Source organism: Balaenoptera musculus, chromosome X (assembly GCF_009873245.2).
Source record: "Balaenoptera musculus isolate JJ_BM4_2016_0621 chromosome X, mBalMus1.pri.v3, whole genome shotgun sequence".
Taxonomy (NCBI): domain Eukaryota; kingdom Metazoa; phylum Chordata; class Mammalia; order Artiodactyla; family Balaenopteridae; genus Balaenoptera; species Balaenoptera musculus.
In genome coordinates, this window is record NC_045806.1 from 14,831,693 (window position 1) to 14,859,103 (window position 27,411).

The window sequence follows — 27,411 nt, forward strand, 5'->3', positions numbered from 1 at the left end:
CATAAGCATTATAATATTCTGTTTTGATAAAAAGCCAGACAACTTTTAGACTAGCGTATATGTATCCACTAAAAATAACATTAGAAAAACCTACACAGGTTCACTGCATACCTATAGAGACCTTTAGAATCTACAGCTCAGTCTCCAGCAGTTTCAGAATTAAAGAGCAGACCCCCTCATTACCAAGGCAGAAATCTTTCAGAGAAGCTTACTCAGCAGAACATAATCATAAAAGCATCTCTACTGCCCAAGCAGTTGACCATCAGAGACATATGGTGCCTACCATTCATAGTAGCAGGGGCACTCTCTGTCCTGGTCAGATACCTTCCCACACCTCAATCCTGCCTCCCACAGGTCTCTGCTTATCATTCTTCCTTTTATCATTACTTAAAGACTTCTCTACCATACCACTTTTTTACTCTATCTCTTACTTGCCCAAAACAAACATAGAAGTCCTTTTTTGACCCCCACCCCTTGTTCACTTTAAAAGGTTTATTTGCTTTACCACTAATCACTACAAGGGAAAAAAAGTTACAAAGGAAAACAAGATCTCTAATTTTTAGTGGTAGCTATCCTGGTTTTTATGGAGACAGGACCTGTCTTTTCAAATTTAACCCTTGTTGGGCCTTGCAGCCAGTTACCTATTCTGACCTGAGGGCTCTGCCCAGTTCCCTGCTCATTGACCAAGAAGAGGTGGTTTGGTTGGCGTGGTGAGAGTCCAGTAGCGTGAACAAACCCTTAGCTCCTCCACTGTTCCTCCTGATTCTCCTTCATGAACCATGTAGGTTTCTCTCAACACGAAGAACCACAGGTTTACAGTATTAAAAACACCTTAAACATATAATAAAAGGTAACTTTCACATAAAAAGAAATAAATCATTCACTCAGAAAAATAAAGATCTCATTTAAAAGAACTTGCTTTTGGGGTCTGATAGAGCGTCTCCATTTGGGAAGTGCTGCTATGTCTTTTCCAGTAGCCTTCAAAAATTATGTCTGGACAACTAAACCAAAACCAAATATACTGAAAGGATCTGTAGCTTTGAGTCACTCCTTCCCCCGTTTCAAAACAGGGCTTGGAGATCTAAGTTAAACAGATTAAAGAAGAGAGAAGAAATTCTTCATACACATACCTTATAAAACATACATTAATCTGCATAGAATATTCTATCTTAAGGTGATTTAAAACTTGTAAAAATGTTACTGGGAAAATTTTTCCAAACAAAATTGAAAGGATAAAGGATAGCTCTCTAACTTAAACAAATTACACAAGTCCAGTTATTTATCTCCATACCTAAGTGAGAATGCCTTTTTTCCTTGGCATACATACAAAATTAAAACAAGAAAATCTAATTTAGTAGAATTTACATTATTTTTCTACCCTGTTATGTAATTATTTCTCATATGTATTTAGTCTAGAAAGGAAATCATAAAAATGCAAGAACAAGCTACAAATTACAATTCGAATTTAGAAGGGCTTTAAGAGTGTTGTTTTAAAAATATACTTGTTTTCTACTTTCGGATCATAGATGCTTTGTAAACCACTCCTGTCAGCTTCATTGGGGGTGCTTCCCGTGAAGATCATTTTATTTCACAATTACTACTCATATCTGCTCAGTTCATGGGAAACCAACATTTTGGTTAAAATGACATTATTAAAGAAGATGACAGTTTCCAAAATCTTTACTATTTTGAGAAGAAAGTTCACACAAAAAGAAGCAACTTCAGTTGTTTCAGGTCAATTCATAATTCACCTAACAAGACCAGCTTTTTTTTTTCCTTTAATTTATTTTATTGAAGTATAGTTGATTTACGATGTTGTGTTAGTTTCAGGTATACAGCAAAGTGATTCAGTTATATATATATGTATTCTTTTTCATATTCTATTCCATTATGGTTTATCAAGCCTGAGCTTGTAAAAGTCACTCAATTTTTAAACCATAACGTCTTTTTTCTTATTGAATGACTTCTATAGAGTGACTTCCATTATACTCCTAAAAAAAACATAGCAGTCACCACTATAATTTCCACAAAACACATTAAATGTATTGACACAATAATTAGTAAAATATGTTATCCACATTTCTATATCATAAAAGTCCTTTTAATAAGTCTCACGAAATACCAGTGAAAAATCATGTCATATTCCTCAAAGCTATAGAAAAATATTTGGCAACTTTTGATTACAAACTGGAGATTTAAGTGATCAAGTTTGACTTACAATAGGGTTGTTCCTTTCTTATTTTAAACCATTTTTATCGTGGAAACAACCAAAATCTGACTTTTCCCTTGTACTGTAAAACAGTTTTTAGAAGTGACTAATCAAATAATAGTGCCAACAATTTCAGCACGTAATATTTAGAACAAAATAGAGGATTTTTTTTTAGATAACAGAAATGACTGGGATATTTAATATACAAAAGCTAACAAAGCAGACAATGAATTTCTTTAACCACACTTCAACTGCAATAGAAAGAAACTTTTGGGGTAATTCCTACCTTTAGAAATATTCCAGAGAAACAAATTGTTGCTGTATTTACCACAAGGGTGATTTAGGTTCCATTTGATAGCCTTTCTCCTCTACCAGGAATAAAACTGCCTTTCCGGAGAAAGCGAGTTACCAACAAAGCCCATGTTGCTGGAGCAAGCCTGAATTTCTAGCAAATGGGATGAAGCTATTTGCATTTGTTGGTTTGGCGGGGGAGGGGATTAAGAGGGCTGCTAAAGTAATTCGCATATTGTCTGTGGGCTGTATAGACAGTGATCATCAGTCACCTGCTCAAACTTCCTTCACTCCTGCCTTCAGAAAAGAACCAAAGGTTACCCTGGGTCAGAGAATCTGGAAACAAATGAGAAGACATGCAAAAATCTAACTGCCAACCCATTGCGTCTGTAGACAAAGTTATTCCTGCTGGACCACATGTCCTAAAAACCAAGACACTTTAATAGTCTCAAGAGAACTTGTTAAAATATATCATAGAACAGAAACAAGAAAGAAGCTTCAGGCTCTGCTTTCAATTACTGCAGTATTTAGCTGAAAACAGAAAAAGGACATTTGTTTTTTTCTTCAAGATACTTCTTTGCATCATAATAGCTGTCTCATTTGCACAAGCAAAACATTTGTTCCAAGCTGTACATATGAAAAAGAAAATATCAGCTGTTTAAAATTTCTTGGCTTTTGAGTGAATAATTTGGGTTGATAGCATTTCTACCTATTTCTTTTATACCAAACAGGAAAAGTACTAAACATACTAAGCATATTAGTCTGTATTTTATTTTGAGCTACATTAAGGGCAAAAATCTAAACAAATACTCGAATGTTTATTCAGAAGCTTTCTGATAGGACTGATACACCTCGAACTTTTTACAGCCTTAATTTTATGTACCTCTGCTACTTTTGACCCACTATAACACAGAGAAAGGAAAAGTGCTGCTTTATGTGGTGTTTACTGAACACACACAGTCATATAAAAAGAGGGAAAAATTTGGTAAAGATATGTCCGAAAAACTATAAAATCTTAATTTTAAAATTTAGAGAGAGGTGAAGCACAAGTTATAGAAACCACATACTCCTCTGGTTACCCAAACAAAGAGCAAAAGCAACCATAATTTCTGGTTTTGTTTTTTTAAAAAATGAGAATGAGATGGGGGGGTGGGGAGCAGAGCTACTTCTTGTTTGCACATGGAAGCTTTGAAATATTTCTCAAAAGACTAACTTTGAAAAAGAATATATATATGTATAACTGAGTCACTTCGCTGTATAGCAGAAATTAACACATTATAAGTCAACTGTACTTCAATAAAACTTTTTAAAAAGACTAACTTTTAAATAGTTCCAAAGGAAAATGTTACGTAGGAGAAAATAAGACTACAATATAAAATGACTAATTACATTTTTTTAAAAGATCAAAAGTTTAGATTTTAAAACCCACTCCTTAAAATTTTAATTAAAAGCTAAACCATACACATGTGTGCGCGCACACACGACGTAAAATAAACCACCATTCAAAGAAGCAGCTAACAGTGCCCAGGCTAATTATATTTAAAACCTATTTTTCACTTTAATCTTAAGAAGAAAGTTCCTACTCATACAATTTATGTCTGAATTACCAACAAAGAAAATCTAATATGCCAGTTCTATCAATTATTCATAATCAGAAATGTTTTACAAAGTTGTGAAGGAAATGTCACGTTACCATTGAGTTCCACTTGGAAATTAAAGCTGTTTCCATGAGAGGCAGGGGGTCAGGGACCCAAATAAACTGAAGGATTTTTATCAAGAAAAGAGTTAAAATGATCACTGACAGGATATGGTGCCACTAGACAGGAATGCTTGGCTACACCTTTCTGATTCTAGGTTTTCCCCTCCTCTGCATTTCCCTTTGGACCAGAGGAATTCCTCTATACCCCTGGGATCCTGCAACTTTATACTCTAAGCATCTGGAAGCTTGCTGCCCTCTTTCTTGGTTTGTATGGTCACAAATGCTTAAAGGATTAGACTACAAGATGACACTTCACACTAGTGTGGGTCATTAATTTATAATCAATGATGCATAAATCTGAAACTACGTTAAATAAAACTAATTCATTAATGTTTCAGAAATTATATAAATTTAAAGTTTAATTTATATAGTTAACTTTAAAAGTATTTAAGTAGCTTTAAAGCCAGGTAGAATGGTTTATAATATAGCTATATTTATAAAATGAAACAAAAAACTTTGAATATCCCACAATATTAGAAAAAATTTAACATTGGGTCAAATTTTTAAAAAGAATCCTCTGCTTCTGAATTTCCCCAATTTCTCAGAAGACTAAAAACCTACATTTATTGTGTTTATAAAACAAAATAGTAACCTATTTGTTTACAAACTTTCCCAAATAAAGGCAGGGAAAAGAAAAGTTTCTTAAAAAAATCATACATAGCCTTTAAAATAACAGGTGTCCCAGTTCTGATGCTAAGTTGCTGGATTCCAAGTCTTGTCCTTCATGTATTAAACATGTGGACTTTAATGAAATGACTGGCTATAAATTCCTATGACTGTATATGCCAGAGACAAAGGAAGGGCAATATGAGAAGAAACCAATAGTTAACCAATAGTTTACTGGGCATTCCTAAATTTCTATCATTTATTTAGAGAGAACTAAGATATGAGATACAAAGGGAGGGGGAAAAATCGAAACAGAGAATAGCAAGATCAAATAAATTTTGCAAGAAAAAAATCTACAATGAACTTTGTTTTAGTTTACTTCACTCAGCCTTAAGTTGCCAAGGACACAGCAGCACACATACTTCTTTCCTCTTTCTCACCAGACACCCTGTGCAGGTCTCTAGAATAAATCTGATGAGCTGTGACAGCACCAACCAGAAGTAAAGAGCTTTGAAAGACTGTAGAGTCATTAACAAGAGCCAAGAAAGGAAAACCTAAATAAACGAGGAAAAAAAGCCACTCAGCTTGCTTTATTTTCTATTGAAGGTATGTTTCTCAGTGGATTTTTATACCAATGATAGGCCTGATAAGAACTTAGCTGTTTCTGATTATAGAAGTGTTAACACCAGCAGAAAAATTGTTAGAAAAAGTTTTAAAGTAAATTAAACCTTATTACTATTCTTGAAAGGAAAACCAGTAAAGCTTAAATAAGGTTTTTAATGTAAAGTCAAATAAAGTAGCACTCATGGAAGCCTCACTACATTTCTTTAAGAAACTATACTAGTGAATTGTCTTTAGTCATTAATTATTTGAAAAGGTTTTATGTGCTGCAGTCTAAAAAAAAAAAAATTGGAAAAGCAATTAAACAAAGGTCAAAAAACAAACATTTCCAATGTGTTTAAGAAATATTCAAAACAAATGAAAACAATAGATTTTTTTAATTCATAAAATTCAATTGATTTAATATTATTTGTGCCTTTTAAAATTATTTAACTCTAAGGCCCTTAAATTATTTAATATTCAAGTCAAAAAATTTAATATTTCTGTACATTTTCTTAAAAGACCATAAATAACATTAAAAAGCAAATGACCGAGAAAAGGTTTTTACTTTTATGACAAAGGGTTGATATGTGCAATAAATGAAGCACTCAAACAAATCAACAATGAAAGGAACACTCTAAGAAAAAAATGGGAGAAGACAATTAGGAAAATGCTAGAGGAATATTAATGGCCAAAATACATGGAAAGAAAAAGATTCAACCTCACTAGTAATCTAAGAAATGAAAAATTTTAAAATAACATTTTTAAAATTAGCAAAAATAAGAAGATAATGCCCAAAGTTGACCAGAGAAGGAAAAAAACATTTTCACCCACCACTGAGGGGGAGTGGAAGTGAGTATACCTTTCTGAACGACAATTTGTCAGCCTTAGAAACGTACCCTCTGACTCAACAAACTTATTCTATGTAGATAATTAGAGAGGTATGCAAAGATATATTCTTCATATCATCTAGTTTAATAACATAAATCTTGAAACATTCTAAATGCCAAACAAAATAGATGTTTGGTTAAATAAATTATGGTATAGCCATACAATGGAGTAAAAAACAAATAAAATTGAATTTGTAGGGATATATTTCACATGGGAATACAGTCACAAGATAGCATGAAAAAGTAGGCAAGAAAGTGGAATATGCAGGATAATCTCTCTTCAAACTGAAACTGTTAAAGATACAAATGTAACATACCAATACACTCTTGTTTAAAAAAAAAGGCCACAGATAAAAGCAAAAGTCCCCATTACCACTTCCTTTACCACCCTATGCCCCTTTTCAGAAATTATCACTGTTACAGATTTGATATACCGTATAGCCTTTCAGATCTTTTCTGTGTATTTATATACATATATCTACAGTTAAATATAGAAATACATACTACTTGTTTTGTCTTAACTTAATGGTATTATATTGTATGTATGGGGGGGTTTTTTTTTTCAATTAATACATCTTGGAGAGTTTTCTTTCTTAGTAAACAGGAACACTTTCATTCTTCTAAACTGTTCTATATGATTTTAAAGAATAAATACACCATAACTTAACATTATTCTACTGATTTGGCTGTGTGCGTGTTCTTAAGGTATATGTGTAAAACAAAAAGAAAAAAAGGCACTATGAACCCAAATATAGATAAAACTGTTTGCCATGGTTATCTCTGCATGCTTTTCTCAACTTTTTCCTTTGAACATTACTTTTCCTATTAGAGAAAAATGATTTAAAACTAATAAAAAATAATTTAAAAATATTTGGCTTTCAAGAATATTTCACATTATATCTAAGAAATGATACTTATATATTATAGCTGCCATTTAATGAATGATATATTGGCTAAAGTAAATGTTTTCTCTACTCAAAAAGAGTATTTCACCTAGTGTAAGCAAGTACAGTACTAACCCTATTAATCTATCTGCAATTAATAAGCAATGCTTGAAAAACAATCAAAATGAATCATATATGCAACGTTAAGTATCAACTAACAATCTTTAACCATACTTTTCCCAGAATCCTAAGGTTCTTCTGGGGATTTCTGTGAATCTTTACAAACCAGAATGTGGCACCAGTGGGCACATCTTTGTTTCTACTCTACTGTTTCCAAATTCTACCTTGGCATGGGTTGATTTATTTGTATTCAAAAAGTAGTCATAAATGATACTACAAAGCTAAGGTAACCAAAACAGCAATGGTAGGGCACAAAAACAGACACACATCAATGGAACAGAATAGAGAGCCCAGAAATACACCTACACACCTACGGTCAATTAATCTATGACAAAGGAGGCAAGAACATACAATGGAGAAAAGTCTCTTCAACAAGTGGTGTTGGGAAAGCTGGACATCTACACGTAAATCAATGAAATTAGAACACTCCCTCAAACCATATACAAAAATAAACTCAAAATGGTTTAAAGACCTAAATATAAGACATGACACCACAAAACCCCTAGAACAGAACATGGGCAAACATTCTCTGACATTAATTGTAGAAATATTTTCTCAGATCAGTCTCCCAAAGCAAAAGAAATTAAAGAAAAATAAACAAATGGGACCTAATCAAACTTAAAAGCTTTTGCACAGCAAATGTAACCATCAACAAAACAAAAAGACAACCTACAAAATGGGAGAAAATATTTGCAAATGATGCCACCGACAAGGGGTTAAGATTCAAAACAAAGAACTCATACACTGAACATCAAAAAAACAAACAACCCAATCAAAAAATGGGCGGAAGACTTAAATAGACATTTCTCCAAAGAAGACATACAGATGGCCAACAGGCATACGAAAAGATGCTGAACACTGCTAATTATTAATGAAATGGAAGTCAAAACCACAATGAGGTATTGTCTCACACCAGTCAGAATGGCTATCACCAAACAGTCTATAGGGACTTCCCTGGTGGCGCAGTTGGTTAAGAATCCACCTGCCAATGCAGGGGACACGGGTTCGATCCCTGGTCTGGGAGGCTCCCACGTCCAGGAGGCTCCCACACGCTGTGGGGCAACTAAACCCACGCGCCACAACTACTGAGCCTGTGCTCTAGAGCCTGTGAGCCACAACTACTGAGCCCACGTGCCACAACTACTGAAGCCCATGCACCACAATGAAGAGTAGTCCCCCACGTGCTGCAACTAGAGAAAGCCCGCGAGCAGCAACGAAGACCCAACACAGCCAAAACTTAATTAAGTAATTAATTAATTTTAAAATCTATAAAAAAAAGTCTACAAATAATAAATGCTGGAGAGGGTGTGGAGAAAAGGGAACCCTCCTACACTGTTGGTGGGAATGTAGATTAGTGCAGCCACTATGGAAAATAGTATGGAGGTTCCTTTCAAAACTAAAAACAGAGCTACCATATGATCCAGCAATCCCACTCCTGGGCATATATCCGGAAAAGATGAAAACTCTAATTCGAAAAGATACCCGCACCCCAATGTTCACAGCAACACTATTTACAATAGCCAAGACATGGAAACAATCCAAGTGCCCATCAACAGACAACTGGCTTAAGAAGATGTGGCATATATATATATGTGGAATATTACCCAGCCATTAAAAAGAATGAAATACTGCCATTTGCAGCAACATGGATGGACCTAGAGATTATCATACTAAGTAAGTCAGACAGAGAAAGACAAATATTGTATGCTATCCCTTATATGTGGAATCTAAAAAATAATACAAATGCATCTATATACAAAACAGAAACAGACTCACAGACATAGAAAACTCATGGTTACTAAAGGGGAAAAAGGGGGAGGGATAAATTAGGAGTATAGGATTAAAAGATACAAACTATTATACATAAAACAGATAAGCAACAAAGATTTATTGTATAGCACATGGAACTATATTCAATATCTTTTAATAACCTATAATGGAAAACAATCTGAAAAAATATATATATATAACTGAATCACTTTGCTGTACACCCAAAACTAACACAGTATTGTATATCAACTGTACTTCAATTTTTTAGAAGTACAAAAACAAAATGAAAAAAAAGTAGTCATAAAAAATGCTTCACAATGTCAAATTACTTGTGACATTTGAAATCCTTAATAATGATAAAACAGTTAAATTATAATATCCAACATTTAAAAATTTTCACAATGAAAGTAAACAACTTATTATTTGTATCTGTGTGGTTTTGCCAAGATTCAACAAAACCCACACCTAGAATTATCAGAGTGAAAATGCAAAACATCAAAGATGACATGAAAATATTAAAGTAGCTAGAGAAAAAAATGACATTACTGTCAGAGGAAAAATAGAATGACAGCTGAACTGTCAACAGCAATGAAAATCAAAAGGCAAAATAATGATACCTTCAATGTGCTGAAAGAAAACAGCTGTCAACTTAGAATTCTACACCCAGAAAAAATGTCTTTCAAGGAAGGAGGTGAAATAATGACATATTCAGATGAACATAAACTGAGAAAGCATGCCACTAGCAGACCTTCACTAAAGGAAAGTCTCAAGGATCTACCTCAGGCAGAAGAAAATTAATCCCAGATGAAAGGGATTAAGGAGGATTCCTACTAAGGAGGAATAAAGAACAAAGAACATGTTGAATATGTTGGTGAATCTCAACAAATATTGATTACTTAAACAATAATAGTAATAGTTTATAAGATTACAAAAATATATAATTAAAATATACAACAGTAATAACATGAATTTGAAGGGAGTAAATAGGTAGAGTATTCTAAGTTCCTTTTATTGTCTTAGTGCAGAAGAAAGATATTCATTTCAGACTTCCTTGAAGAAAGCATGTTAAAATTCCTAGAGTATTAAAAGAACGGAAAATATAGTGTATAACTTCCAAACAAGAGGGGAACAAATGGAATAAGAATAAATAATCCAAAAAAGGGTAAGCAAGGAAAACAAAACATAGAAAAGGCAAGACAAATAAAAAGCACAAAATAAGATGGCATACTGAAAACCCGATATATCTGTGATTACAATAAATATAAATAGATTAAAAGCTCCAGTCAGACTGGCTGACTGGCAAAAAAATAAAAATCCGACTATTTGCAAGAAATACATCTCTTTAGATTAGGATAGATAAAGGCTGAACATTAGAAAGAGAAAGAGAGAGAATAAGAACACCAACCAAATAAAAGTTGGTATAACAACAACAACAAAAAGCTGGTATAGCTACATTAATACAAGATAAAAGCAGACTTTAAGCTAAAAAAAAAAACAAACAAAAAACATAAAGAGGATTACTACAGAAGGTTCAATGGACCAGAAAGTTATGAGAGAATTCAAATTTGTACACACCTGATAATGGAGCCAGAAAACAGACAGAGCATAATGTAAACACTAGAAGAACTACAAGGAAAAACAGACCCATAATCATAATGGAACCTATAGGGGAAAAACAATTCGAATAAAAGCAAACTTCTCATCAGAAACCATGGAAGCCAGAAGGAAGCTGCACAACATTTTTCAAGTGCTGAAAGAAAACAACTGCCAACCTGGAATTCTATATCCAGCAACCACCTTTCAAGAATGAAGGGGAAATAAAGACATTCTTAGATGAAGAAAAACTAAAAATTTGTTGCCAGCCAACATACCCTAAAAGAATGACTAAAAGAAGTTCTCTAAACAGAAAAAAAAAATGATAAAAGAAGGAATCTTTGAAAATCAAGAAAGAAGAACGAACAACTGAAAGGGCAAAACTGTGCATAAATACAATAGATTTTCCTTCTCTTCTTGAGTTTTCTAAATTATGTTTTATGATTGAAGCCAAAATTATCACACTGTATAATGCCACTCTCAATGAATATAGAGGAAATATTTAAGACAACTATAAATGGTAGAGGGTAAAGGAACATAAATTGAGGTAAAGGTTCTAAATTTCACATTAACTGGTGAACTGTCTAGTGGGGTAAAGGACAGAGGAGGCATATTTCTGAAAGTATTGAAGTCACATTTTTAAAAACACTTTGCATCTCCTATTTACTCCTCAACTTTCTAAATCTGGTTTTTCAAGGAAGTCTAGCAACCAGGCTTTTACTTAAGACCACTAATGAGCTCTCTCTCTTGAGTTTTATGTTGCATTTGATAGTGTTGAATACTTATTTGCTTAAAATCTTTCCTCTCCTGTTGTTGGGGGAATCAACCTAGTGCTTTTCCTACATTTATATACTTTTTCTCAGTGTCCTAAATTGAATTCTATCATCTACCCATCTCTTATTCTTGTGTTTCTCAAAGTCTGGGCTTCAAACCATGTACAATGGAAACACCTGAGCCCCACTCCAGACCTACTGATTCAGAAGCCCTAGACGTGAGCATCAGGATATCAGCCTTTTAACAAGCTCTCCCAGGTGATTCCAGTGTGAGAATTATTGTTTTAAATGTTGACCCACAAGGTTCTGTGGTTGATCCTCATCTACCTCCACCCGTTACACATGTATAAATAAAATCACACGCAAAACTTCCACCACTCACTGCTATCAACAGGATGTGTAAGCTGCCCACCTCCACACCAACTCCCCCGCCAGCACCTATAATCCCACCTGACACAAAGCGTATTTATTTGAATGAACGTGATGATTCTCAAACCTGCTTTGTCAACCAAGACCTAACTCTTTTAGGCTTCATACCTGCATGTACATCCATCCAATGGACATGTCTACCTAGATGTCCTAAATTACCCTGAATCAGTTAGGATTAAATTCAGCTAACAGTAACAGAAAAGCCTAAAACAGTGGTTTATATAACACAGAAATTTATTTCTCTCAAATAATAGTCTGGAATAGGCTAGTATAAAAATTCTGCTCCACAAAGTTCTCAGGGACTCTGGCTCCTTTCTGCTTTCCACTTCGAAATGCCTAGAATACGGTCCCCATTTCATAATCCAAGATAGAGCTCCATCCAAAACAACCACATTCCTAGCAGCAGGACAGAAGCAAGAAGAAGGAAGAGAGAATGGTACATTCACTTCTCTGTAACACACTACCTGTACTTTTATCCCACTGACAAGGACTTAAGTCTCACAGCCATAACTAACTGCTAAAAAGGCTGGAAATCTAGTCTTTATGTTAGGCAGCCAAACTGCGTTATTAAGGAAAAAAATAGGGAGACCAGATACTGAAGGACAATATCATTCTGGGCTACACATTCCAAAGTTACCATGTCCCAAACTGAACTCACCAGTTTTCAGAACACACTGTGCAATTTCACACCTTTGTGATGTGTCCACCCTACCTTTATCTCCATTCTGCCTGGCAAACTCCTTCTCCTCTCTTAATACTCACATTGTGTGTCTTTTTGTGAAGCTTTACCCAACCACCTTTCCGCCAGCCTAAACAGACCAGATGTCTTTCGGGCACCTTCATATCTAGCATACATCTCTAGTTTTACACTGCTAATTCTGTATTGTATTTTTTTTTAAAGTCTATCCCTCCATTCATCCCTCTCCCACTAGAAGGTAAACTTCTTGAGGGCAGAGACTATGCCTTATTTTATTTATTTATTTATTGGCTGCACCACAGGGCTTGTGGGATCTTAGTTCCCCGACCAGGGATTGAACCCATGCCCCCTGCTGTGGAAACATGGAGTCCTAACCACTGGACCGCGAGGGAATTCCCATGCCTTATTTTAGTATCATACGCACATAAATCTGTATCACACTAAATTTTACAAAAATCAACCATTAACATCTCTTTCCTAAAATTATGGCAGCAGGGAACCAAAGAGGTACCTAACAAAAAGATCATCATGGTAGGTAGTATTGTAGTATAATGGGATGTGTTAAAGTTCCAAATTACAGAAGATTCTAATAGTAGTTACAAGAATAATACGGCTATGTGCTCATACCTAGCCACTGCCCTCCTCCACCACACTACCTACTCATTTGCTACACCCATCTTTTTTTTTCTGGTATAAATAAATAAATTTAGTGGGGTAAATTTTAAGTATGTTTACATTTGATTCCACTTATAAGTTTACATTTAACTTAGGCCAAATGATTGGGTTCTGTGCTTAGACTCCACTTAAACCTCAGCAGTTATTCCATCACAGAAGACCAGGTTAGGCATGTCTACGTCCTTGGAAAAGTCAACCAAGGAGCTTCAATATTTTGATGACTTTTCTTTGAAAGAAAATATCTAGACTAGATGACACTATATTCAACTTGGGAAGCACATCATTACAACTGATAAACACATGACGGAAATAACATACTAACCTATGATGGCTTCCACAGTCAAAAATTTTTACGGACATGTAGATTTTACTTAACACTATCAAAGTATCAATTTAACTTGAAAAAACAACCAAAATCATGTAAAACATGTATATAACACTTGTTATGCCCAACCTTTAAAAAACTATCTTCAAGATACAAACAATGGAATGCCATGTGTAATTTTAAATAGACTATCAACTATAAAGGTACCTGAGCACCCCAAAATGTTTCTAGCAGCAAGGCTTCAATAGTCTAAGTGTGACTTGTAGCTTTGTCCATATTCCCCAGTGTGGACTGTCAATTCAGACCATGATGTTGTGTTGGCCCTCAAAAATTCTAATTGTAAACTTTTACCTCCAGTTCTCCAACCTGGACAGTACCCTCGCTGTTCTGCCTGCTGCTCCTCAGTTGGACATGAAATCCTACCCTCAATGCCAAGAGCAGTTAGATCTAACTTCAATAAAATAAAAGAACATGTATTAATTAGTTATTATCTTACCATGAGTTCCTGGTGGTTGTAATACATCTCCTGTCAGGCGACACCACCCAACTGGGAAAATATCTCGACAATAATACTTGCACCAATAATCAAAAGTTCCACTCCAGCCATCGAATGTTATATAAACTTCATCTCCTTTAACATTTCCAATAGTTGCAGGGCAGATCAGATAAGGGTTCTTTTTGTCTATAGCTTCAAGTTTCATTCCCACTTTAAAAGTATTTACAGGTGGCTTTGGTGGTTCCTACCAAAACATTAAAAAAAAGTTTTCATTGTTAAAATGTATTAAGAAGCATTTGCTCAATTGTATTCTTACAACCTTTAGCAACCAAAAATTAAGCTTCATGTTTATCAATTAAATACAGGAAGAAACAGTTCTCACAGATTCCTCTGAAACTCTGCTCTACAATATCTCACTTACTCTGGAGCAGAGCCAAGAACCTAGAAGAAAACAAAACCAGCCTGATAGTAATTCATTCATTCATTCACTCAAGAAGTATGTATTATATACTATGTACCAGGAATTTAGCATTCATAAGTGAACAAAAATATCAAGATCCCTGTTCCGGTGGAGCTTATATTCTAGTAGTGGTGGTAGCAGGGGTAGGGGAGCCAGATAGGATGAAGGGGAGGAAGCAGTAACAAGAAATTTTAAAAGAGAGAGTCAAACAAACCTAAAAATATATAAATTATAGGGTATTTTGAAAGATAGTAAGTCCAAAGAGAAGGAACAGCAGCAGATAATATCTAAAAAAAACCTCAAAGTATAAAATGCAGATACAAGAACATGAAAGTCACACAAGTCTGGAGTCATTTATGATATGCAATCCAGAAACAAATATTTAAAAGTATTCCTTAAGGACTTCCCTGGTGGTCCAGTGGTTAAGAATCCACCTTCCAATGCAAGGGATGCGGGTTCGATCCCTGGTCAGGGCACTAAGACTCCACATGCCGCGGGGCTTGCCCTGCTCTATAGCCCACGTGCCACAATTAGAGACAAGCCCACGCACCACAAGGAAGAGCCCGCATGCCACAATGAAAGATCCCACGTGCCACAACTAAGACCTGACGCAGCCAAATAATAAATGTTTAAATAAAAATAAAAGTATTCCTTAGTTACAGAAAGTTAAAGCATGCAAATGCTAACAGGATTCTTAGAAAGCCCAAGTGCTATGTTAAAAGCAACATTTTTTTTTTTTCAACTTGCTTTTTATCCTAGTAAATGGCACCATCAGCAATCCAATCACCCAAGCCAGAAATCTGGAAATGGTCCTAGACCTGTGGTTCTCAGCCTGACTGAACATTAGAATCACCTGGAGCCACACTTCGAGCGCTATTGATTAAATCAGTCTAGGTGGGGCTCACGGCATGTTTTAATTGCCCAGATCCAAGGATGAGAACCACTACCCTAGATGCATCCTTTCCCCCTAACACAATCAAAGACCACAACCTGCCAATTCTACCGCCTAGATCTTTAGAATAACGATATTGAAAGTTAAACCTTCAGGGGACTTCCCTGGTGGTGCAGTGGTTAAGAATCCGCCTGCCAATGCAGGGGACATGGGTTCGAGCCCTGGTCCGGGAAGATCCCACATGCCACGGAGCAACTAAGCCCACGCGCCACAACTACTGAAGCCCGCGCTCTAGAACCCGAGAGCCACAACAAGAGAAGCCACCGCAGTGAGAAGCCTGTGCACCGCAACAAAGAGTAGCCCCTGCTCACCGCAACTAGAGAAAGCTTACGCCCAGCAACGAAGACCCAACGCAGCTATAAGTAAATAAATAAATAAGTAAGTAAGTTAACCTTAAGGAGTGCTTATTATATATATAAAAAAAAAGGTAACCTTCAATTGTTTAGTATATGCCAGGCACAGTTTAAATATTTTCCATATATTCATTTAATTCTCACAACAATCCTACGAAGTCAGTGCAATTATTATACCCATTTTACAGATGATAAAACTGATGCACAGTGGCCTAAGACTATACCATAAGTATCAGAGCTAGATTTTAAACTTAAATAGCCAACTTTGTGGAACACCCTACACCCCATCATCTGCTGGGCCAACTCCAACTCATCCACACTTCAAAGCCCAATTCTCCTGGTCTCTTTAAGGCTTCCCTGACCAATGCATGCCCACTCCAAGGCCCACCAAAGAGGTGCTCTTGCCTTCAACTGTGAAACTACTGTTAAAATGTGTTCACTCCTCTGAGACTTCCCCGGCGGTCCAGTGGTTAAGACTCTGCCTTCCAATGCAGGAGGCGTGGGTTCAATCCCTGGTTGGGGAGCTAAGATACCACATGCCGTGGGGTGCGGCCAAAAAGTTAAAAAAAAATGTGTTCACTCCTCTATGAGACAAAGGGATTCTTAAAACCAAGTACCACATCTTTTACATATTGTTATTTCCAGCACAGTATCCAACAGTAAGCATTTTTTAAATGAATGAACCAAGGAATCACCTGGAGAACAGTAAATGAGGTCTCAACTAACTCTTTCACCAAGATATAATTTTAAAAACCTATCTGGTAGGGGCTTCCCTGGTGGCGCAGTGGTTGAGAATCTGCCTGCCAATGCAGGGGACACAGGTTCGAGCCCTGATCCGGGAAGATCCCACATGCCGCAGAGCAGCTAGGCCCGTGAGCCACAATTACTGAGCCTGCGCATCTGGAGCCTGTGCTCCGCAACAGGAGAGGCCGCGATAGTGAGAGGCCCACGCACCGCAATGAAGAGTGGCCCACACTTGCCACACTAGAGAAAGCCCTCACACAGAAAGGAAGACCCAACACAGCCATAAATAATAAATTTTTTTAAAAAAACCTATCTGGTAGATTGGTTCCTTTTAAAAATGCCTCCTTTACTGTAAAGCAATTATACTCCGATAAAGATGTTTAAAAAAAAAAAAAAGCCTCCTTTAAACCCATCTCAACGTCCCGTGCTTTCTCTTTCCTTTAGCCTTGCAATCTGAAAATTCCTTAATTCTTAGCCTTCAAAGTCCTTTTAGTTGCATATTCTTAATATGATTCTTAAAAACCACCCTGAAAGTCAGCAGGGCAAAAGTTAGATTGATCAAGGATCAAAGTATTTGATAAATAGCTGGTAAGTAAGAAGCAGAGTCACATACTGACACTTCATGAAAGGGCCAAAGGTCCGTTATCACTTATTACATATGGAAAGAAGCGGGGGGAAGATTTTACAAAGTATAACCATGGAGGTTGATATATTTGTGCTAGACATTCACAGAACGCAAAAAACATTCAAGACACATATAAGGATCACAGGGCCTTACACTGTCATTTAACAGAGTAAGACTTTCCATAGCAAAGTGAACTAAGATCAAATGGCAATATACATTTTCTGCTACAAAACAGCTTTAAGACAGTCATGACAAGAGAAACAGAACTAATTTTAAGATTCAAATGTATAACCTAAAAAGAAACCCCAATATGACAGTATGTTATCAATGTCACTATTGGCTGGCAAGTAACAAAAACCGGAAAATGATTACAGACAAAATGCAATTTATTCTCTAAAGATTTTCATGCTGTTTATTAATTCTTCTAAATTTCATGAATACTCTATCAAATTTTCTTACATAAGTACAGCCATACAGGTAAATTTTTTTTTTAAACATCTTTATTGGAGTATAATTGCTTTACAATGGTGTGTTAGTTTCTGCTTTATAACAAAATGAATCAGTTATACATATACATATGTTCCCATATCTCTTCCCTCTTGCATCTCCCTCCCTCCCACCCTCCCTATCCCACCCCTCTAGGCGGTCACAAAGCACCGAGCTGATCTCCCTGTGCTATGCGGCTGCTTCCCACTAGCTATCTATTTTACATTTGGTAGTGTATATATGTCCATGACACTCTCTCACCCTGTCACATCTTACCCCTCCCCCTCCCCATATCCTCAAGACCATTCTCTAGTAGGTCTGTGTCTTTATTCCCATCTTGCCACTAGGTTCTTCATGACCTTTTTTTTCCCCTTAGATTCCATATATATGTGTTAGCATACTGTATTTGTTTTTCTCTTTCTGACTTACTTCACTCTGTATGACAGACTCTAACTCCATCCACCTCACTACAAATACCTCCATTTCATTTCTTTTTATGGCTGAGTAATATTCCATTGTATATATGTGCCACATCTTCTTTATCCATTCATCCGATGATGGACACTTAGGTTGCTTCCATGTCCTGGCTATTGTAAATAGAGCTGCAATGAACATTTTGGTACATGATTCTTTTTGAATTATGGTTTTCTCAGGGTATATGCCCAGTAGTGGGATTGCTGGGTCATATGGTAGTTCTATTTTTAGTTTTTTAAGGAACCTCCATACTGTTCTCCATAGTGGCTGTATCAATTTACATTCCCACCAACAGTGCAAGAGTGTTCCCTTTTCTCCACACCCTCTCTAGCATTTATTGTTTCTAGATTTTTTGATGATGGCCATTCTGACCAGTGTGAGATGATATCTCATTCATACAGGTAAATATTAATAAAGCTCTAGAATAAAACAAATTTTTATTTTAAAAAAAATCAAAGGAACTACTGTTTTAATAACACAGTAAATGAAAGGGCTTTATCTCAAAACAACCTCCTTCCAGATTTAGATAACTGGCAAAATGGTTCCCTCTGCTGTCCACAAAAGGTAATGATACAAACTTGCTTTAAAATGTGTTGTTTTTTTTAAAATAAATTTATTTATTTATTTATTTATTTTTAGCTGCATTGGGTCTTCGTTGCTCTGCGCGGTCTTTCTCTAGTTGCGGCGGGCAGGGGCTACTCTTCATTGTGGCGTGCGGGCTTCTCATTCCGGTGGCTTCTCTTGTTGCAGGGCACGGGCTCTAGGCATGCGGGCTCAGTAGTTGTGGCTCACGGGCTTAGCTGCTCAGCGGCATGTGGGATCTTCCTGGACCAGGGCTCGAGCCCTAAAATGTTTTTAAAGAATATAGTTTGTGGGCTTCCCTGGTGGCGCAGTGGTTAAGAATCCGCCTGCCAATGCAGGGGACACAGGTTCGAGCCCTGGTCCGGGAAGATCCCACATGCTGCGGAGCAACCAAGCCGGTGAGCCACAACTACTGAGCCTGCGCTCTAGAGCCCACGCGCCTAGAGCCTGTGCTCTGCAACAAGAGAAGCCACCGCAGTGAGAAGCCTGCGCACCACAACAAAGAGTAGCCCCCACTCGCCGCAACTAAAGAAAGCCCACGCACAGCAACAAAGACCCAATGCAGCCCAAAAAATTAATTAATTAATTAATTAAAAAATATATATATAGTTTGTCATCATCCATTCTTGAATGACTTCCTAAACACAAAGATATAATTTGCAAAAGCAATAGCTAAAATAAACAAGGGATCATTCTCTTTTCTTTTACTGTAAGAAAATGATTCTGTTCTAGAAGGTGGCTAGCAAAGAATGGCCTTTTAACCTCCCTCCTTGCTTACCTACAATATGGTTCTCCTTACAGGCTACTTTTTCACATATCCCACTGACTGAAGCCAGTCTCAGCATTACCTACATTACCCTTCTGCCTGGAATATTTTTACCCTTGTAGTCTCAAGGTTCATTCTCTCCCTTTCTCCACATCTTCACTCAAATGGCAACTTCTCAGCAAGACCTTCCTGGCCAACCTATCTAAAATGTCACCCTCCCTTCTCCTTAGCATATACAACTATCAAACATAATACACATGTATTTATTATGGTTTACTACAAACTTACCAAGCTAGAAGGTAAGCTCCATAAAGCCTGGAGTTTTTTATAGCTTTGTTTACAGCTATATTCCTAGAGTCTACCTCTGATCACAAACTCCTATCCTTAATTTCTACTTCCTTACTTTTAATCAATTACTTCTTTGACCTCATAAGAACTGTAGTCCTTTAACCTTCATTTATTCATTTACAAATATTTACTGAGTGCCTACTAAATGCCAGACACTACTGAAGGTTCTTGATATATACTGACTAGCAAAATAAAAATCCCACCCTTGCAGTGCTCACATGCTAGTAAAGAGAAAGATGAGGAACATAATAAGTAAAATATATTCTATGTTATAAATGGTAAGTGCTTTGCAAAAACAGAGAGAGAGAGAGAGAGAGAGAGAGAGAGAGAGAAGAGCAGAGTAAAGGGAGATCCAGAGAGCAATGTAGGGGAGGGGTTGTGCAACTGTAAACAGGGTAATCAGGACAAGCCTCATCTGGAAGGTGACATGTGAACAGAAGCCTGAAGGAGGTGATTATTAACCATGCAGTTATCTAGAGGAAGAGTGTTCTAGGCAGAGCCAACAGCCAGGGCCAAGGCCCTAAAACAGGAGATGTGTCTGAAATATTCGAAGAACAAGAAAGCAGAGTGTGGCTAAAATGCAGTATGCAAGTGGGAGGGCAGTAGGAAACGAGGTCAGAGAGATAGTGAGGGGTCGTATCATGCAGAGCTGTGGAGGCCACTGTAAGAACTCTGGCTTTTACTCTGAGTAAAACAGGGAGCCCCCTGGGTGGTTTTGAGCAGAGGAGTGATATAATCTCACTTATGTTTTAAATGGAATACTCTGGTTGCTGTGTTGACTACAGACTGTAAGGTTATAAATATAAAGAGATCTATGAAGAGGTTACCACAGTAATCCAAGTGAGAGATAAAGGCAGCTTGTTCCAGCCTGATAGCAACGGAGATGGCAAGAAGTGGCTGGATTTCAAATATATTTTGAAGGTAGAGCAAATAGGGTTTCCATATGGACTGGATGTAGTGTGTGACAGAAATAATCACCAAGGTTTTTGGCAGAAGCAAATGGAAGGATAGTTGCTACTCCCTGATATGGTAAAGGCTGCAGGTGGAGCAGTTTGACATGTCTATTAGACATCCAAATAGGGATACTGAGTAGGTAGGCTGGATATACAAGTCTGAGTTGGGAGCAAAAGGTCTGGAGCGGAAATATAAATTTGAAAGTCATCTGCATATAAACTGTATTTAAAGCCAGGAATTAGATGAGATCACCAAGGAATTAATACAGATCAGAGTTTCTCAAACATGACACTACTGTCATTTGGGACCAGAACATTCTGTTGTAGGGGCTGTTCTGTGCAGTGTAGGATGTTTAGTAGCATCCCTGATCTTTACTCACTAGGTTTAAGTAGCACCCACATACACACACAGTTGTGATAACCCAAAACGTCCCCTGTTGAGAACCACTGTATAAAGAAGAGAAGAGGGGACTTCCCTGGTGGTGTCCAGACTCCGCACTCCCCATGTGCGGGGCCCAGGTTCAATCCCTGGTCAGGGAGCTAGATCCCACATGCATGCCGCAACTAAGAGTCCGCATGCCGTAACGAAGATCCTGCACGCGGCAACAAAGGTCCCACGTGCTGCAGCTAGGACCCGGCACAGCCAAATAAATAAATAAATAAATAATTTTTTTAAAAAAAGAAGAGAAGAGGACCAAACACTCTAACATTCTATCACACCCGTTCACGTCCAGGTTACAGAGCATCATATCACCACTTTCTTCTCAGCACCCCAAACCAACTTATCCCCTTGCCCTTGTTCTGTTACCTCCAAACCTTAGTTCAATATCACCATCCACTTTATCTATTTATACTCAGTTGCCAAGCACTGCTGGAGAAAAGTCCCACATGCTTATTACATGTAGTGCTACACATATTTAGTCTTCACCCTCAGGTGAACCCTCCAAAATACTGTCATATGTCCCTAGGTCGATCCCTCTCCCATCCCACATGGCAGCTATTCCAAACCTTTATCATTTGCCTTAAGACCAATAATGTTTCCTCATTATACATTCATTACTTTATTTGTTAACTGACTTTCTCCCCAACCACAGAGTAAGCTCTCTGCCTTGGTGTTGGAATATAGTAGACTTTCAATCTATGTATGAATCCTTCCCTCCAGCCTCTGTCAGTTTCCTATTTCAGAGTAAATCGAGGCCATCAGGAATGAACTCTATCAATATTCTGCCCCACAATTACAAATTTAACTCTATCTGAGGACACTTTTCAGCTGGTCTTCAGTTCTTGCTAATGTAACTGATGAATTTCCTATCTACCAAATAGTCAAGCATCAGCTTTCCTTTTAACTGACCTCTACTAAGTACCTGATATGGGTACTTATACATCATAAAGGTGAGTAGGTATTTCTCAAGGTTCTAAACTTGACACTCTTCTCTTCTCCTTCTATATATTCTCTTTGGACTAGCTCATTCATGCTCAAGGCTTCCATCCCTACCGTTTAAGCTAAAAACTCCCAAATCCACGTACCCAAGCCAAACCTTATTGCTAATTTCTAAATACTTTATGTCTAATGTCTGGTGGTAGTCATTCCTCCTCAAACTTCCCAGAGGCACTTCAACATGTCGAAAACTAAACCTATCTTCTCCCTCTCTATGTATTCATCTTCCTGTACTCCCCCATCCTTTCTTTATTCATCGAACAAACAAGTACGTACCAGGATCTATGATAGGCACTGCAAATACAAAGCCATGTTTCAAAAGGAACTCACAGTCTAGGAACCAAGAGACAGTGAAAATAATAGTATAATCCAATAACCACAAAGACTGACATATGGGGGACTTCCCTGGTGGCGCAGTGGTTAAGAATCCGCCTGCCAATGCAGGGGACACAGGTTCGAGCCCTGGTCCAGGAAGACTCCACATGCCGCGGAGCAACTAAGCCCATGTGCCGCAACTACTGAGCCTGCGCTCTAGAGCCCGCGAGCCACAACTACTGAAGCCCGCGCGCCTAGAGCCCATGCTCCGCAACAAGAGAAGCCACCGCCATGAGAAGCCCGCAGACCGCAATGAAGAGTAGCCTCCACTCGACGCAACTAGAGAAAGGCCCACGTGCAGCAATGAAGACCCAACACAGCCAAAAATAAATAAATAAATAAATTCATTTTTAAAAAAGACTGACATATGCACAAGGTGCTACAGAAGTATAAGAATACAGAGGCAAAAATAGGGAAGGTATCCTGGAGGATTTAATGCCTGAAATGAATCTTAAAATAAAAATAGGGATTAACCAGAGATAACCAGCCTAAAAAAAGGAATATGGTATGGACAGGCTATTATAAGCAATTTAGAACATAAAATCCAAAGCAAGAAGTGGCAACTGTAAACCAGATCACAGAGCACCTTAAGGGCCATATTAACAAACTTATACTTCATCCTGAATGCAAATGGGAACTTCAAAGGCGTTTTAAGTATGGAATGATGTGATATGGCTGCTGTATCAGATATTTCTAGCAGTTGTGTTTAAGGGTGACAATTATAGGCAGTTATAAGGCTAGTTGAACAGTCTAGGCAAGAGGAAAGCCTGCACAAGGGGCAGTGGTATTAAAGTTAGAAAGAAGAGACACAACAAAGAAATAATTAGCAAGCTAAGTAGGTGGGCCTTCCTAATTAATTGGCTATCCAGAGGCCAGGGTGAAGGAGGAGTGAGGATTTAAGATGGATCCTGGCCAAGTTCCAAGCTTGGCTGAAAAGAGCACCCCACAAATCAGTAAGAGTAAGAAAAGAAATCCAGTAGAAAAAAGGCAAAGGCTATAATCAGGCGATTCACAGAAAAATAAAAGGCCATTAAACACATTTTAAAAGTTCAATTTCACTGGTAATCGCTTCAATGCAAATTACAATGGGATACCATTACCATTCCCACCTCCAAAAAAAGATTCACAAAATTTTAAAAGATAGATAATATTCATTGCTAGTAAAGGTGTGGGAATACGAATATATCTATACACTTATACTGGAGCATAGTTTGGAACACCCTTTTAAGGTGCAATTTAACAGTATATTTCAACACTTAAAGCATACATTCCCTTTGAACCAGGAATTCTACTTCTAAGAATGTAGGCATTCACACTTACGTAAAAAGTTCTATATGAACTATAGAACATTCTATAAGAATGTCCACTGTAGATGATTTAAACAAGAATATGGAGACAACCTAAACATCAATCCTTAGGGAGAGGTTAAATCACTTACGGTAATCCATACCACAGAAGAGTACAATACAACCTAAAATATATATGAAACAAAATGGAAATTTCAAAAAATCCATATTTTAGGGGAAAAACTAAATCACAAAATATATTCCAATTTATGTTTAAGAAATAAAAGCCCATATATGTTTGTGAATGCACAGATAAAGGTCAAGAAGAACATTTCGGAGAGAACAGTAGAATGGAGGAACGGGATAAATGGACACTCATTTTTCACTTAAGTATATAGTTTGATTTTTCCCCCCACACAAAGATGAATTACTTTTATAATTTTTAAAATGAAAAACATAATGTGACATGCGGCATGTGACTAGCTGGTAAAGCAACTTAATAAGGAAAATAGATCCAGTGGCTTTTCTAAAGCCACAGCCTAAGCTAATAAGTATTTAATAAAGACTACTACTAAACATCTCTTTTGTTGTTAGCTATCCTCACATATGCTTTACACAATGCCCAAAGGGATTGCATTCACCTGTGCCCCTTGCTGGTAGGGCAAGCCCACTTACAGCATTCATGCTGCTCAAAGCTATACTCAAAGATTTTTTCTTTGCAATGCAGGAATCATGTCAACTGACACTGCACATCTTTATATCTTTAATCTTCCTGAAAAGTTTTTAAAACCTACAATCAATGTTTACCATTCCTGATATGAATGGTTGTAATAAAATTTAAGTGACTGAGAAAACAATGAGGACAGAGAGTAAGAAATATTTTGACCCGTAATTTAACTAAAACTTGGCTTTCATTCATTGTTTCTTAACACAGTGTACTCTTTCAACATTTTCTCAAGAGCATAAACTATTTTTGGAATTTTCCTTCTTTATTATATAACAAGTATTTCCTTATAACAAATTCTTTCTGATGACTGTTTATAACATTCTTTTACTTCTGCAACCAAATCTCTCCAAGTAACTTTCAAGTGGTTTTTTTGTCCCATCATTTTCTCCAATATCAAAGAGACGACTAATATAGCAAACTGAGGTGAAGCTTCACTTCTGAAGGTACATATAAAATAATAACAAACATTTGCTTCCAGTAGAGTACCCCTTTTTGTATCTGAGGTCAAGAAAGAAGGTACTAATTCATTTTGACTACTGGATGATTAAAACTGAGCCTTTTTTATGACTTGCTGTTACGGGCTGAATTGTGTCTCTCTGTCTCACCCCCCACCCAACCAAAATTCATATGTTTAAGTCCTAACCCCAGTACCTCAGAATGTGATTGTATTTGGAGATAGGGTCTTTAAAGAGATAACTAAGTTAAAATAAGGCCATTATGGTGGGCCCTAATCCAAATGACCAATGTCCTCATAAGAGGAGGAAATTAGGATGCAGATACGTAGCTCACGTATCTTTTCCTCCCAAAGAGGAGAAGACAACTATCTATAAACCAAGGAGAGGGGCCTCAAAAGAAACCAAGCCTACTGACACCTTGATCTCAACTTCTAGGCTCCAGAGCTGTGAGAAAATAAATTTCTGTTCAAGCCACTGTTATGGACTGAGTTACATCTTCCCAAAATTCATAATTTGAAGCCCTAACTCCCAATGTGACTATATTTAGAAACAGGACATTTAAGGAGGTAATAAAGGTTAAGTGAGGTCCTAACAGTGGGGCCCTAAGCCCATAGGACTAGTGTCTTTTCTAGAGAAAGGGAAACCAGAGATCCCTCTCTTCCACGCATGCACAGAGAAGAGGCCATGTGAGGACGGAGCGAAAAAACTATAAGCTGAGAAGAGAGGCCTCACCAGAAACCAACCCTGATGACACTTTGATCTTTGACTTCTTGCCTCCAGAAATGTGAAAAAATAAATTTCAGTTATTTAAGCCACCCAGTCTGTGGTATTTTGCTACAGCAGCCCGAGCAGACTAATACACTTGCCAATCAAGTAATTTAAAAAGCATTTTTGCTTTCCATGTCAGAGAAGACAAAGCATTTAAGCACCCACTGAAACAATAAAACCACAGCCCAGTTGATGGAAGCTTTTCATAACATCTTTCTCACCTTCTTAAAGAATGTTGCAGGTGCCATTTCAGATACACTCAGTATTCGCAAGAGGAACATTGGCCAAGATGTTGTGTTCATCTGGTACCCTATTTTATAAAATAAAGCAGAAATCATTTTTTAAAAGCCTCCCTGTGATATTACAGCAAGCTGGTATTAAAAAAAAACGTTTCATTTACCATTCTCCTCCAGAGAATGACTTTCTTTTTTTTTTTTTTATAGGCATGTCTCATTTTATTGCATTTTGCTTTACTGCACTTTGCAGATACTGTGTTTTTTACAAAATGAAGGTTTGTGGCATCCCTGCATTGAGCAAGTCTATTTTTTTTTTAAACATCTTTATTGAAGTATAATTGCTTCACAATGGTGTGTTAGTTTCTGCTTTATAACAAAGTGAATCAGCTATACATATACATATATCCCCATATCTCTTCCCTCCCGCATCTCCCTCCCTCCCACCCTCCCCATCCCACCCCCCCAGCCGGTCACAAAGCACCGAGCTGATCTCCCTATGCTATGTGGCTGCTTCCCACTAGCTATCTATTTTACATTTGGTAGTGTATATATGTCCATGACACTCTCTCACCCTGTCACATCTCAACTCTCCCCCTCCCCATTTCCTCAAGTCCATTCTTTAGTAGGTCTGTGTCTTTATTCCCATCTTGCCACTAGGTTCTTCATGCCCTTTTTTTTTTTCCTTAGATTCCATATATATGTGTTAGCATACTGTATTTGTTTTACTCTTTCTGACTTACTTCACTCTGTATGACAGACTCTAACTCCATCCACCTCACTACAAATACCTCCATTTCATTTCTTTTTATGGCTGAGTAATATTCCATTGTATATATGTGCCACATCTTCTTTATCCATTCATCCGATGATGGACACTTAGGTTGCTTCCATGTCCTGGCTATTGTAAATAGAGCTGCAATGAACATTTTGGTACATGACTCTTTTTGAATTATGGTTTTCTCAGGGTATATGCCCAATAGTGGGATTGCTGGGTCATATGGTAGTTCTATTTTTAGTTTTTTAAGGAACCTCCATACTGTTCTCCATAGTGGCTGTATCAATTTACATTCCCACCAACAGTGCAAGAGTGTTCCCTTTTCTCCACACCCTCTCCAGCATTTATTGTTTGTAGATTTTTTGATGATGGCCATTCTGACCGGTGTGAGATGATACCTCATTGTAGTTTTGATTTGCATTTCTCTAATG

At 37.2% G+C, this 27,411-nt stretch overlaps 1 protein-coding gene across 3 annotated transcripts in view; it reads right to left on the reverse strand.

Annotated features, from left to right (window-relative positions):
* SCML2 (Scm polycomb group protein like 2) overlaps nt 1-27,411 on the reverse strand; it is a 106,575-nt gene that overhangs the window by 59,062 nt on the left and 20,102 nt on the right. For all 3 annotated transcript variants that reach the window (XM_036840546.1, XM_036840544.1, XM_036840545.1), the window contains 2 exons: nt 26,191-26,279; nt 14,178-14,421 (listed from right to left, as the gene is read on the reverse strand). In XM_036840546.1, the coding sequence (XP_036696441.1) occupies nt 14,178-14,421; nt 26,191-26,279 (333 nt within the window). The remainder of the gene's footprint in view (nt 1-14,177; nt 14,422-26,190; nt 26,280-27,411) is intronic.